Source organism: Hydra vulgaris, chromosome 09 (genome assembly GCF_038396675.1).
Source record: "Hydra vulgaris chromosome 09, alternate assembly HydraT2T_AEP".
Lineage (NCBI taxonomy): Eukaryota > Metazoa > Cnidaria > Hydrozoa > Anthoathecata > Hydridae > Hydra > Hydra vulgaris.
The window spans coordinates 36,543,099-36,559,318 of record NC_088928.1 but is presented as its reverse complement, the minus strand read 5'-3'; the positions used below and the strand labels follow the sequence as shown (position 1 = coordinate 36,559,318).

General features: G+C 28.9%; 1 protein-coding gene and 1 long non-coding RNA gene across 2 annotated transcripts; both read left to right on the top strand.

Moving 5' to 3' along the window:
- The first annotated feature begins 1,018 nt into the window (after window positions 1-1,018).
- On the top strand, window positions 1,019-2,398 carry LOC136085440 (uncharacterized). Its single transcript, XM_065806746.1, has one exon. It carries the CDS (start codon window positions 1,019-1,021, stop codon window positions 2,396-2,398), a length of 1,380 nt encoding a protein of 459 aa, XP_065662818.1.
- An 11,260-nt stretch (window positions 2,399-13,658) lies between these two features.
- On the top strand, window positions 13,659-14,171 carry LOC136084752 (uncharacterized). Its single transcript, XR_010640826.1, has 2 exons — window positions 13,659-13,709; window positions 13,884-14,171. It is a non-coding gene; the product is annotated as an uncharacterized LOC136084752 (long non-coding RNA).
- Window positions 14,172-16,220: the final 2,049 nt, after the last annotated feature.

Below are 16,220 nucleotides of genomic sequence, written 5' to 3'. Positions count from 1 at the left end.
GTCAAAATTTTATCAAATGAGTTAAATTTGGTTTTTTATTGATCCAAGAGTACGCCCAAAGTACATGGAAAACAATGCCTTTTGATTTTTAAAAATAAGGGGCGTTTGACCCACCTATATATATAAATATACATATATATATATATATATATATATATATATATATATATATATATATATATATATATATATATGTATATATATATATATATACATATATATATATATATATATATATATATATATATATATATATATATATATATATAGGGTAACCTGTTGTACCTTTGACCACGTTGTACCTTTGGTCACTCTACTCTGTTGGCTTACTATTATTATTTAAAAAAAGCGGGAAGTGTCATTTGAAATAGTAGTCCATGACAACTCTTCTTATCGTAAAACATTATACTTGGGATAGATGGTATTGATCCACAAGCAATTATAAGTTTTGACTCTTAAAAAGTAAATATTTGTGTTAATCTTATTCTGATTTTAAAACTGTGATAAATTGTTGTTTGATTCATCTACGACATTATAAACATTACCCAACATCTTTTTTTTGTTATGGAAAATTTTGGATGATTATGTCTGACCGTAAATGGGGATTAAGACAATAACTGTTAAAGAAACCCATCTCGTGTACCTTTGACCAGTCAAGGACGTTGTACCTTTGACCAATAAAAACTGCTTCCTCGGTAATTTGCGGACTTTAAGAGGGCAAGATTAAAAAATTTATAATCTACCTTATTAGGCGTCGTCTGTGCTTTATTGCTTTTTAATGCACAATTGTTTCTAGTATTATGATGATGAAATAATTCCATTGAATTTTAATGCAATTCACTATTTTTTCTTGAACCACTACTACACTTAGAATAATCAATTTTGTTAATTTAGTTAGTTGGACAGCTGAAGCAATATTATTGTCAAGTTCATTTTATTACCTAGTTTCTGCTCAGCTATAGGGAATTAAATGTATCGAAATAGTTAATTAATTTTGTTAATATATTTTAGTTTTAAAATGCCAAGGAGCAAGATTGGTGTTTTTCGCAAAAAGATTTCCGAAATGGATATGCTAAATGCAGTGAATTTTGTGCTTCAACAAAAAATGAGTTTAAGTGAAGCTGCAAGACATTGCAACATTAAAAAGTCAAATTTAATATATCAGTTGAAGCAGTTTAAAAAATCTGGTAGTTGCGAATATTTATATTCACATACCAAACCAAAAAAAGTATTCTCAACTGAAGAAGAATTAATTTTGGTAAACTACTTGGCAGATGCTGCAAATATGCATTATGGACTTACATTAAAGCAGATAAGATCCTTTGCATATGAGTATGCTTTAGCAAATCATAAAAAAATTGAAACTTCATGGATGAAAAATAAATGTGCAGGTGAACAATGGCTGCGAGATTTTCGCAAAAGATATAATAACAAGCTATCTCTACGTAAACCACAACCTACAAGTCTTGGTAGATCTTCTGCATTCAATAGAGAAACTGTAAGAATTGTATATAAAAATTACAAAAATGTTTTAGAACGTTGTCATTTTGACCCATCAAATATTTGGAACTGTGATGAAACAGGAATTACCACAGTCCACGTACCACCAAAAATTCTAGCTCCAAAAGGTAAAAAACAAATAGGGAGCATAACTAGTGCTGAACGAGGCAACAATGTAACAATGATTGCAGCCATTAATGCTACTGGAAATAGCATCCCACCATTACTTGTATTTCCACGTGCTAAATTCAAAGACTACATGTTAAATAATCGTCCTCCTGGAAGTGCAGGAGCAGCTAATAAGTCTGGATGGTCAAATGAAGTCATTTTTGTGCAATTTCTTGAACATTTTATTAGTAATGTGCGACCGTCAATTAAAAAACCTGTTCTTTTATTAATGGATAATCATGAGAGTCATGTAAACATTTCTGTTATTGAGTTAGCAAAAAAATCAGGCATAGTTTTAATGACATTTCATCCTCACACAACCCATAAAATGCAACCTCTTGATCGTGGTGTTTTTGGACCATTTAAAACTTTTTATAACAATGCCATGAATAACTGGATGATATCACCAGGCAATGATGGTAAACCAGTCACAATTTATGATATATCTTACCTTGTTGGTCAAGCTTATCCACATGCTTTTGTACCAAATAATATTATAAACAGTTTTAAATGTACTGGATTTTATCCATTTAATGAAAATATTTTTACCGATATTGACTTTTTAGCTGCAAATGTTACTGATAGGCCAATAGTGAATACTGAAGCTTGCCTTTCTAATGAGATTATTGATGTTAAAACTGCTCCATCCAGTGTACCATCAACGTCATCTATTGTTTTAGGGGAAATCCCTACTGTGAGTTTACCATCAAGATCAATTGTTTCACCTTAGATAATACAACCTCATCCTAAACCCAAATTAAGAAAAACAAATACTTCAAAAAGACGTAATAGAAAATCATGTATTTTAACTGATACCCCTGAAATTAAAGTTATTCTAGATTCAAAATCTAATTACCAATAATTTAAAAAGACCTCTTCAAGCAAAAGAAAAAAAATGGCAAAGCAGATTATTTTTAGTCAGTCTGACATATGTTTAAATGATGAAAGCTCTAATGAAATTGATTTTGGAGTAAATATACTTGATAATGAAAGTGAAATTGTTTCTGGAGATTTTTTAATTGTCAAGTTGGCTGGAAAGAAATGCTCTAGATTTTATGTAGCAGAAGTTTTAGAAGTTGTTGGTATAGTTTACAAAATTAAGTATCTTAAGAAATCACGAGACTTTTGTAACAAGTTTATAAGAGAAGATGACAATCTTTATGATTTGGAACTTAAGGATATTATTATGAAACTTCCACCACCAAGTATTGGTCATGGTTCATCTAAGCGTCAGTATCTTATGTTTGATGTTGATCTGACTATTTGCAATAGTTAATATATTTTACTCTTTTATCATTGTATTTTTTGTTGTCATCATTAAGATATTTTCTATAAAAAGCATTATGATCATATGTAAATGAATATAGACCGCCAGCTAACATAAGTTATAAAAATATATTTTTGCTCTTTTCTTATCTAAAATAATAAAAATAACTGTATATATTAGAAAATATGTTTTGTACAATTAAATCGCGTTTAAAGTTTTGGACCTTAATTCTAATTATTTCATGTAAGTAGCATCTAACTAAAGAAAATATGTGACTTTATCTAAATAGTTATAATAACTGATTTTATTGAAAAAAATTAGTAATACTGAGTATCGTAACTTTAATACACAAGTCTTTGCAAGATTGTAAGGATTGATTTTTCTAGTTTTTTTTAGACAATTAAGATTGATTACAAAATAATTAGATTTTTTTTATTGGTATAAGATGGACCAAAAGTTTCTATATAATATATAACAAGCTAAAATATTAAAAAGGGTTCAAACATTGCATGATTTTTTAATAACAACATTTTGGTCAAAGGAACAACGCGCATCGGTCAAAGGTACAACGTACGTGTTGTACCTTTGACCAATAGACTTCTTTTTTTAAAACGCGGGAAAAAGATACTTCTTGGTCAAATGAAAAAAAAGTTCTAAGTATAATTTTTGGGCAAAATATAAGAGAATATTATAAAGTTTGAATGGTTTGGATTTACTCAATAGGCTGCGCAAAAAACGCCTTAAAGCAAAAAGTGGTCAAAGGTACAACAGGTTCCCCTATATATATATATATATATATATATATATATATATATATATATATATATATATATATATATATATATATATATATATATATATATATATATATTTTACGAAAACTTGAGATATCTTTTGAATGAAAAGTCCAAGTTTTATCAAATTTTCACAGGAATGTTAAAAAACTATTTACTATTCTAAAAACAAATGAATTTTTACTAAATCTAAGCAACTTAATCTTAAAAGTTCATTTTATTGAAAAAAGCGCGTGCAAAAGTATTCGGACAGAAAAAAATACTTGAAGAAGATTTCTTTTTAGTTAAAAATGTTGTAAGTTAAATTTTCTTTTATACTTTGTCGGGAAAACCCTTGTCAATTTTTTTTTCTTTTCTTGTTTCAGAATTTTAAATAAATGTTTACTTGTTGATTTTCGACCCGAAATTTGTCGATCAAGGTGTTCCTATAGAGAACTTTGCGAAAGTTATTCCATTAATCAAATATTTTGGTCTTGAAAAAGTTCTTTACAAGTGTTGAAGCCTGCTTCGGGTCATTTCCTGCTGAAAAATCCATCCTCGAGGCACTTTGTCTTTAGCATATGGTAGGATAACATCCCAAATGATATCTTTGTAAATATTTTTGTTCATTAAGCTATCAATCAAATGGATTGGACCAACACAATCTCTATTTAAGCAACACCAGAGCATCACGTTTCCACCCCCGTGCTTTACTGTTGGTAGCTGGTATTTAGAATCGTTTCTAAGACCTTTTGGTCGACGAACATATCTAATATCATCAAATCCAAAAAACATAAACTTAAATTCATCACAAAAAGGCACTTTCGACGCATTGTTCTCTAGACCGATTCAAATGTTCATTAGTAAATCTTAGGCGTGCTTTTCAATTCTTTACAGAAATAAAAGGTTTCTTTGCGGGAAGTTTTCCAAATAGATTTGCAGACCGCAAACGACACTTGGTTGTCAACACTACATTTTACATTATAAAATTCTTTCATTTCAGCATTTAACAAGACAGCATTTTTCCGTTGATCATTTTCAGCGGCGCAGATTTAAAATTTTATCTTGTTTTTTAGATGTGATTCAAGGGCTTCCTAACTTTAGAAAGATTCTATTGTTATTTCTTTTTTTTTATATTTTATATATATCCGTTGATTTTCCTATATAAAACTGATCCGCTATGTCTCTTGTACTTCTGCCTGGTTCAATTTCACGCAAGACCGCTTCTTTGACAGCTGAACTTGTTTAATTTCGCTTTGTCGTTTTTAAAATTTATTCGAAACAATCTTCAATTGATATTAATTAAAATCAATTAAAAATACTTTATATTTTATTTACCGTTTTTAAACATTAAATAAAAAGCAGCGAATCTAGTGGAACTTTATTTTTCTAGTTCTGCCCGGATGCTTTAGCACGCGCATATTTCAATAAAATGAACTTTTAAGATTACATTGTTAAGATTTAGTTAAAATTCATTTGCTTTTAGAATTGTAATCAATTTTTTGATATTCCAGTAAAAATTTGAAAGAAATTGGATATTTATATGCATATATATACTTGGATATTTATATGCATATATATACACATATATATATATAAATATCTATCTATCTATCTATCTATCTATCTATCTATCTATCTATCTATCTATCTATCTATATATATATATATATATATATATATATATATATATATATATATATAAATAGTTCTATAGTTTGTTGGCTTTAGGAAGAGCGGAAGGAAAAAAGTGATTCTTACGCCAACACATACGTCACTTTTAATTACTTTTGACTTTCGTCCAACATTTCCGTGTTGGACGAAAGTAAAAACCATTAATTTAATTACAAATTAATCGTTTTTTAAAAAAACCACAAAAACGCAAATTTAATTGACCAGAATGTTTTTAAAAACATTCTGAATGTTTTTATAACATTTTGAATGTTTTTAACAATATAAACAATGTTTTTATTTTTATTTTTTTTAATAAAATGTTTTTATTTTTATTTTTTTTAATAAAATGTTTTTATTTTTATTTTTTTTAATAAAATGTTTTTATTTTTATTTTTTTTACTGTAAATCATGCGCGGAGTGTTGCTACATCGACTATCTTATAGCCTGACTCGCAAGGGAGTGCTGCTACATCGACTGACAAATAGCCTGACTCGCAAGGGAGTGCTGCTACATCGACTGACAAATAGCCTGACTCGCAAGGGAGTGCTGCTACATCGACTGACAAATAGCCTGACCCGCAAGGGAGTGCTGCTACATCGACTGAGGGTTTGGTTGGGGCAGGCAGTCTATCATTATTAAAAAAAAAAAATTCCGGTCTTGCATTTTCATTTTTACTTTTTGTCAACAAAATATCGAAAAAACTTTCGGACAACATCTAAGGGTTCTATATATATATATATATATATATATATACATACATTTTTTCAGACTATAATTTACTGAACAATGCTATAACCTTTGGTGAAAAATTCTTAATTATAAAATAAGATAAAAAAAGTTAATATATCATGCCAGGATATCATTATTATATAACAACGGTGAAGCCTGGAAAAAAAAAAAAATTAAAAACTGTAAATTAACTACGCATACTAAGAATGCTGTTTTAAACCTATGCAATACCAAAATTTTTAATTACCAAAATGATCTTCCTAATCTTGGTCCAAACTTTGTACCTTCTTTAAAACATATCCCTTATATGGATATTATCGCAACAACAGAGTCGTTTGCTTTAAAGCTAGAACATAACAACAAAATTAAAAATGCGCAGGATTTGAGAAAAAATGTTTCAAAAGAACTTAAAATTGGTAAAAAAATTTGTCAAAACTTAACAAGAGAGCAAAGAAAAGCTCTAAAGGAAATTAAAGAAAACAAACTTGTTGATATATATCCGTTTGATAAGGGTAATGGATTTGTAAGAATTGAACACGAAAAAGCTTTAGAAAGAATTCGCGATCAAATTGGTTAAACAAAGGTTTCAAGTGAAGATCCTACTTCTAGTTATGCTATAAAAATTAAAACCACAACTTAATAAAAAACAAAGATTTTCAAAAACATAATATGACAGTATATATCCTAGTGATGCAATCCCACCTCGTATGTATGGTTTAATTAAGGCTCACAAGCCTGAAAAAGTTTATCCTATGAGAATAGCACTATCGGCACACCTAATTATGGAATATCTAACTACTTAGTTAAAGTAATATCACCTATCTTAAATAAAAAAAAAACACGTTTAAAAAATTCTTTTGATTTTATTAACAAAGAAAAGTTCGGGAATGTAGACTAAAACGAAGTTCAAATTTCATTCGATGTAATAAACCTGTATCCATCAATTCCACTTAAAGAAGCTACTTTAATTCTAATAGATCAATTAAATAAAGATTTTTCCTACAGATGTTCTACCAAGCTTACTATATCAGAAACAAAAATAATTATGGAGCTTTGTTTACATCGTTGCTATTTTTTGTGGAACAACGAGATCCATGAATTGGAAAGTTCCGGTCCTATTGGTCTTTCATTCATGGTTGTTTTGGCAGAATCCTTTCTGAAACATCACAAAGAAAATGCCTTCAAAATTGCAAAAACATTTAGTCCTCCTCTTGACTTAAAATCCTATTCAAGATACGTCGATGATAGCCGTGCTAGATTTTCAAACATCCCCCAACGGGCATTTGCTGATTTAAAATTGGTTTAGATTACGTTTATATGACATTTACGCCGTTCTAAACGTTTAGGAATCTATTCTAAACGAGTACTGAATGTTTAGTTAGCGTTTAAAAGCCTAATCACACGTTCAGATCCGTAGGAATCTATTCTAAACAAGTTCGGAATGTTTAGCTAGAGTTTAAAAGCTAAATTACACAGTTTCCGTACGGAACTAATTAAGTTATATAACTTAATTAAGTTCGCACAGAAGGAGTCGGACATTTTGAATCTTTTATTATGTATTAAAACTATAAATTTATATGAATCTTAAATTATGTAGTTTGTGGTTTAAAAAAAAAAAAATAACTTTTTATTTGGTAGTAACTAAATTGAGTTAACGGATGTTTTAGGGATATAATCCTTTTGATAATATTATCAATTATTTCATCAATATTGAAACATATGTTTCATAATAATATATATTATAAAAGGAGGATACAAATTAATAATTAGGTAATTTATAACTATGAATGGCAATTGATTTGGTTAATAACTTTGCTTTCTTTTTAATTCTATTTTATTACCTATTATTTTACATCATCTGATATTTTGTTTTATTGATTCTTTAGATTCATTCGTATGAGTTATGAGTGCAAAAGCAGAGTATATGCGAAAATATAGAAAGGTCGTTAAAGATGCAAATAGTTGCTGTGAATGTGAACCTCCTGGGTTATCAAATTCTTTAACAGATGCAGAAAATGTGTGTGGTTTATCTTCTATTTCAGATAATAGCACTAACTATATACTTAATAATGATTCCTATGAACTTGACAATGACATAGTACAACCTCATAGTAGTTCTGATGATGAAAATTATTGTGTTATTGATGATATTGATATTGACATAATACCGCCCAATAGCAGCTCAGACGATGAACATTATTGTGATATGGAGCTTGTTGACAATGGATCTTTTCAATACAATCTAGCTCAATGGGTTGTAAATGCAAAACTCACACGTTTATCATGTAATGGATTACTAGCCTTGTTGAGAAGATATGGGTGCGAGCTGACTAAAGATAGTCGAACTCTTTTGCAAACACCTCTAGCTATACAAGTTCAGGAAAAGTGTGGCGGCCAATACATTTATTTTGGCCTTACCAAATGTTTACAGAATGCAATAAATCACGACATTTGCAGCGATGTACTCAATCTGCAAATAAATGTTGACGGTATACCATTGTTTAGATCGTCTAAAAGGCAATTTTGGCCGATTCTCTCTGCTGTTAATCATAATTCACCCATGATTGTTGCTTTATATCAAGGAGATAGTAAGCCAAATTCTGTTAATGAGTTTTTAAAGGATTTTATAGATGAGTATAAGTTTTTAAAGTGTAATGGTGTCACTCATAATGGTAAAAATTACACAGTTATTTTGCACTCAGTTATTTGTGATGCTCCTGCAAGATCTTTTCTGAAAAATATTGTTGGTCACAATGGCTTGCATGCATGTGAACGTTGTCTTGCTGTTGGTACGTCAACTAACAGGCGAACCACGTTTGTTTCTCCTGATTGCTTCAATGCTGGAAGGCGCACAGATGACAGTTTTAAAAATCTTGAATTCCTAGGAAGTCATCAACATGGAGCTTCACCTTTAAATGAAATAACAGACCAATGTATCAGCATATTCCCACTTGACTATATGCATTTGATCTGCTTAGGTGTCATGCGTCGTATACTTCAAGCTTTGAAAAAAGGTGATAGAAAAGTTAAGTTAAGCAACAATAACATATTGCAAATTTCGGAAAACCTTTTGGATCTACGAAAATGCATACCAAGTGAGTTTGCTAGACGCCCTAGATCTTTATTGGACCTAGATAGATGGAAGGCCACTGAATTCCGGCAATTCTTATTATACACAGGGCCTGTTGTCTTGAAAGGAATTTTGGATCCTGAGCGTTACAAACATTTTTTAACACTTTCTGTCGCTGCATCAATTCTGCTCACACCATCAAACGACAGAAGAAATATCATGTTGAACTATGCAAAAGATTTGCTTAGACATTTTGTTGAAAATTCTCAACAATTATATGGTAATTATTTTGTTGTGTATAATATTCATCATTTGCTGCATATAGGAGATGATGTAGAATTTTTTAATTCACCGCTTGATAATATCAGTGCTTTTCCCTTTGAAAATTATTTGCAAACGTTAAAGAGATATGTGAGAGGTTCTTCAAATCCTGCTGTACAAGTAGCAAAAAGAATTCAAGAATATGAAAACGTCCATAAATACTCTGACATTGCAAATGCAACAAACCCAGTTTTTAAATTATCAACAGCGTATAGAGATTCGTTTGCTCAACTAAAAAATAGACAGTTTGTAGAAATATATGAAGTTCAAAAAGATTCATGTATGTGTTATATATTCAGTTTTGCTAATTTGCATCCATTCTTCATTGAGCCATGCTCCTCTGACCTCCTAGACATTTATTTTGTGAGCAATCATTATAAGCATTCAAAATCAAAAAATGTGAAGTTTACAGAAATTGAGAGAAAGGTTCTAAAGCTTCCCTGTAATGGCGGTTTTGTGTTGATGCCTCTTCTTCATTCAAAAGAGTGTTAAATTATTTTACTAATTATTTTATTATGGTTATCACTCTTATTTTATTATGGCTTTATCACTCTAATTAGTTGTTATTATGTTTTATGTACATATGTTTAATATGCTTAATATGTTTTTTAATTTAATGAAGATGTTTAATTGTATATTAGCAATAGGACTGAATTTCTTTAGCTATATATTTTTTATCTTACTATTTATATCATATTCATATTCATATCAGCTATATATTTTTTATCTTCATATTTAGAGGAAGTCTTTTTTTTTTTTAATTTTATTTGGTTCAAGTCAATTTGTTAATCTATTTAAGTTATATTAGATTATGAGTATATTTTCCTTTGTTTTTGTTTTAACTTTTTAATATTTAAAAAAATATTATTTTGCTTTGATTTCATTTACTTTTATTGTAAATCTTAACATTAATTATAATAATTAAAAAGATATTATTCTTTTAGATTTTAAAGAGTAATAAATATATAGAAAATTTTTTATAACGTTCTCTTCTGCTAATAATTTCTCTTGATGTCTTGTTTAGCTGGAGCAAGTGTTAATAATAATAATAAGTAAACAAATATATCTATAAAATAGTATTGTATAGTATGTATTAGTAAATGGCTAAACTTATTTAAAACACTTTTAACACAGTTTTTACAAATAAAAAGAGTAATAACATTTTAGCAAAATGTCATATCACCGAGCTGTTTGGTTAGAAGACAATCGTGAAGAAGAAGGAGTCTTGCCTTCCGCATGGGTGCAAGGAAAAGTAGTGATGTGGCCACCATCCAAAATGAATGCGTTTAAGTTAATGAAGGAAGGGGTAAAACCTAATGAAAATTGGCGGCTTTTTAGACTAATAAAAGTAAAAATTACGTCAGGTTTGGTGTTTATTTTTTGACAACAGCTTCATATATTATTGAGTTGTTATATTTTATAATTTACATTTGTAAAATGTTAAATAATTTATCCATTACTTGTTAAAAAAATTTACTTGGCAATATCTGCTTTGGATAAGTTTTGTTATTTATTTTACAGATTGCTACGAGGATTGTAATAGTTACAATTTAACAACAGAAACTGAAGAAGAGGATCAGCTGAAGAATGATCAGCAGTTAACAAAAAAGCGCAAGCGTGCTGACTTTGCAACTTTTTTTGAAGGTTCTTTTTAATTAGTTTATGTTTATATCATCATTATTGTTTTAGCTTCCTTGTTTCCGTGCTTGCACGGGTTGGACGTTTCTCATAATGCCATTTCTCCAACATACACTGTCTTGAACATCTTCTTTCCTTAAATGTAGCTTTTTCATATCATCTGAAACACACTCTTTCCAAGTTATTCTGTTTCTACCTCTACCTATTTCTCCTGAAACTTCTAACTATATAGATAATAATGTTACAAAATATATAAACTGCCAAATAATATATAAAAAATATATTAACTACCAAGTAATTAATAATTTATAATTTTGCATTATTCTAATTGAAATAAAACTTATTTTTTCATTTGGAGTTAATATTACTAACGCTAATTTATACAATAATATTAAAACATTTTTTTTATAATTTAGGCGAGAAAGAAGTAGATGTTAATGTTAATGCAAAAAGTAAGAATATTGACAAGTTAGCTAATTTGTTACAATAAACATAATAATAAGTATGATGTAAGTAGGAGCAAAGAAATAATATTTATAATCAGGGCTTTGATGTTGGTGCTACCAACAGCTAGTAATTTTATAAGAAGTGGAGCAGTAGCTGAAGTATTTGAACCTCTGCCTTAAGCCCTGGTGATAATAATAGCCATAGCATTATTATGTGTATGTGTTTTTTAATAAAACAGTTATTTATAATAATTTTTTACATTTACTGTAGTTGTAATTTATTTTTAAAATAGTCAAACTATCTGCATTTCCACAGCCACCTGCTAAACTAAGCAAAATGTTAGCATTAAACAGTTCGTTGAACAAAAAGATTGTGGATATGGTACCACAAAATTTCAAAATTGATCAAGCATGTAAGTTGTCTTTATTAAATTGTCTTTATTTCTTTGAATACTAATAGTAATTTGTTACGATTATATCTCAAACAATATAAGTTAGGATTTACATTTTAGATAAACCTTCGCCGCTTCAACAGTCACCTGGTCTCTTAAGCAGTAATTCCAAGATACCTTTATTCAAATCAAGCATGGCTACAATAACAAAAGACAATAATATTGATCAATCAAGTAAGATGTCTAAATTTATATCTTTGATATAGACCTTCTTCACTTATAGATTGACCTAGTAATTTTTATTACTTATGAACATATTTAGTGTCATTTTCCTTTTAAGATAAACGTGCAAAGCAATTTATTTAATTAATTTACATTGAAAATAACTTTGCAAGCATAATTTAACTATATAGTTGTTGACATTGTAGCTAACCAATCAGTCCTATCAAACTCTCTTTTTTTGTTAGCCCGGATATTAAATTCAAAGATACCAATATACAGGCGCAGAGCTGCCATATCGAAAGACAATGTACTATCAAGTAATATTTAATTTTTCACTTTAATTGCATTTATGATTTCGATTTATAAATTAAAATTATTAGGTTTATTCAAGATTTTTACCTAAAGAAACCATTTTCTCATTTTGTTTTAGTACCATTTATGTCTCTCAAACACTCTCAACTTATTTTGATATTAGTTAATATTTGTATATAGTATGTTGTTGTATAGTATAGTAATTAAGGTCTGACGTATAAACTGCAAAAATATAATGTTTTATAAAAAAAAATACTTATAAATATTAAATATAATGCTTTTTGTATATAATAAATATTTCAAAAGCCTGTACTTGTATCGTTATTTTTATTGCAGTGAAACTCTCAGTACCACCTTTTCAATTGAATAAAAAGTTTCATTCAAACAAGATATTGAGTGTATTAACTGCTCCTCAAGAAAATGAAATGGATAATGGGAGTAAGATATCAAACCTTATTTATTTACATATTATTTAATAACATATTTTCTAATTTGAGTGCTTTTTTTTTACGGTGGACACTGCAGTTGCCCTGCAGTTAAGCAAATTATCTGTTATCAACCTATAACTGCAAAATATGGAAAGTTATAAGTTTATTTTTTTTATTTTTATTATATAAATAAATTTATATTTTACAGAGTTTCAGCGAAAAGTTCTCTATCAATTATCAAATATGGCCAACGAAATTAAAGTTTTACGGATAGCAGTGGAAACGATGACGATACCAAGTTTAGAGCCTGTTGCTCAAGTCCATCTAGAGGTTATTGGTGGAGCTATTGGAACATTGGATGGGTACAGTAATTTAGAGGAGCAATGTGGAGTTCTTGCTAATCGAACAATTTTAGTAAGTGTATAGCTAAATATTTTTATCTTTACTTTCAGAAAAGACAACCAGAAAAGTTTTAAACGTATATAAAATGTTATTTTTGATGTCACAAAATATATTTTACTTTTACTAAGGTGGATTGACTTTAATTCTAATTGGAATCTTATATCTAATAAAATGTAGCGTTTATGAATAATTTCTTTGTAGATTCGCCTTCTTTCACGAATTGGAGGATCATCAATTAAAGATACTTCAAAGAATCTATTGAAAAGACTTTTTACAAATTTTGTTATGTCTCTTTTGAGTATGGATGGAAAAGGTTCTCTGAGAAAGTTTCCGTTTAGAGACACTGCTCTGTGTCAACTTGTTGTCGGTAAAATATGTGTATTTTTTATTTTTTTAAATAAAATCAAATTTAAATTCAGTGTAATATATATCTACTCAGTGTACACTGTACTAGTTTAACAAAAATTTAAATCTATAAAACTATGGCTTTATAAAATTGTTCAATAAATGATTTAGATTGAGTTATTTTTATTATTTGTAGAATGTGTTTTGAAACGAGATTGTACGTCTTCTGTATCAGAAATACATTCGTGTATTGGTTCCCACCTTAGAATGGATCCCTTCCGATTAGGTGGAACTGGGAAAGGCTATGCACATATTTTCAGTTTTCAGGACGCAAAGGCTGGTTTGCTTGATTCCACCAAAGACGACGCTGATCGACCTGGAGACGATTGTGATGATGACGATGATGATGACGATAATGCAATATAATACTTAAAATTTATGTACATTTATTTTTGACTAATATATAAAAAAAATATATTTTTAACGTTTGATTTGTTTATGACTTAGATAACGCGCTGCAACGTTTAACTTTACGGCGCTAATTTATTTAAAGAAGCACAAATTAAAGAAATTTGAATTTATAAAATTCGGAATGCTTTCAAAAAGAAAGATTTAGATTGAATTTAAAGAACGTTTAAAACTAACCATTTAGATATAGTTTAAATGGAACATTCGATTGACCTACGTTTTAGATCGAAACTAAATTAAATCTAAACGTTTAGGAAGAACACTAACTAAACGTTGATTAAATGTTCCAATGCCCGTTGGGCCAAGAAGAAGAGAAATTCAAAATAATCTCAAATAAACAACACCCTGCAATACAATACACAATTGAGACAGAAAACCACAACAAAACTCTGAATTTCTTAGGTATAACAAAAAATAACAGCAAAGGTAAGTATGTGTTTAAAAGCTACAGAAAGCCACTACAAATATTCATAAAAAACCGCACTCGAATCATGACCCCACAATTTTATGCGCAATATTCAAAGGTTATGTTCACAGGACATACTCCATATGCAGTATTACTTATTTAAAAAATGAGATAAACTTTCTAATTCAAGTTTTTAATAAAAATGGGTAGACCGAAAGCCAACTAAAAAGTATTGCAAATCAAATTAGGAAAAAACGGTCCGTAAAGAACAATGGAATTCAATCCGAGAACAATGCTTTCCCAACAGTATCATTACCGTGGATACCTTCACTATCACCAAAGTTAAGGAAAATATTTAGAAAAGTTGGCTATAGAGTAGTTTTTGAATCAAATCCTAATTTAAGAACAGTATTAACATGTAAAAACAAATCTAGATTGCCCCAAAAAAGCCAGCCTGGTACATATTTAGTTGAATGCAATTGCTCAAAAAAATATGTCGGAGATACAAAATTACAAATTAGAACAAGAATTCAACAACACCAAAAAAGTTTAAATGATGGCAAACATTATCAGTCAGGAATTGCAAAACATAGCAAGTTTTGCTCTAAAAAAATAAATTGGGAGAAAACTAAAACTCTTAAAATTGAAATAAAAAAATTCGACCGCAGAGTACGAGAAGCACTCGAAATAAATAGGCACCAATGTTTTCCATCGAATGGCGGAACAAATCTCGATAATGGGCAAATAGTCAAAACTAAATTTTGGACCCCATTTTTTTATATTCTTGCGTAACGAAAAAAGAAGCCATTCAACTGCTGACGTCAGTTAAAAAATTTTTTTATTAAACTGTTTTTTAACGTTCAAAAAATTTTGTAATATTTGACGAGCTGATGATGCTGGTGTCCAGTGAAAATTTCTCAAAATAAATTATTATTTGTATTAAGAGAATTCGTATTGCTTGATGTTTTCTTATTAATATATATATATATATATATATATATATATATATATATATATATATATATATATATATATATATATATATATATATATATATATATGTATATATATACATTTATTTTAAAATGGCAAAAATTTAGAAACTTATCAAGCTGTTTATCAACAGCGTGATCTAGAACGGAAAAAAAATTATAAACGCCGATCACCAAAAAGTTCATCGTCAACAAATATGCAGAGATATAAAGAGAAAACATAACAAAGAGTCCAAAAGTATCAACTCAAAAAGATATGTTTTGCAAAAATAGTAAACTTTGCAACTCAAATGTTTAAACAAGCGGTAAATTACTCAAGATAGTCTAAAAACCGTTGTCAAAAGATCCCACCCCAGTGGGCACGGTGCGTTTTTTAAACGTTTTTTGGACGTTTTTATAAGGTTTTATTGTCCAAAGAAAATAAGAATGTCAAAAAGCGTCTAAACACGTCTTTTAAAAATGAATAATTTGAGTCCGTGAAAAACGTTAAAAAAACGTTTATTAGATGTTTTTTTAACGTCCTTTAAAGTAAAATGAGTTGTAACTTATTATTCGGCCGTCTAATACATTTTCATTCCGCCTCTACTGTTTTTTCCACAGTTCTAATCTATCAAATTTATGCAGTTTTATTCTTTCAATTTTATATTAGACCTTTTAAACATTTTTG

Excerpts from the sequence above, each read along its gene's own strand:
- LOC136085440 (XM_065806746.1), top strand. The coding sequence starts at position 1,019 with ATGCCAAGGAGCAAGATTGGTGTTTTTCGCAAAAAGATTTCCGAAATG.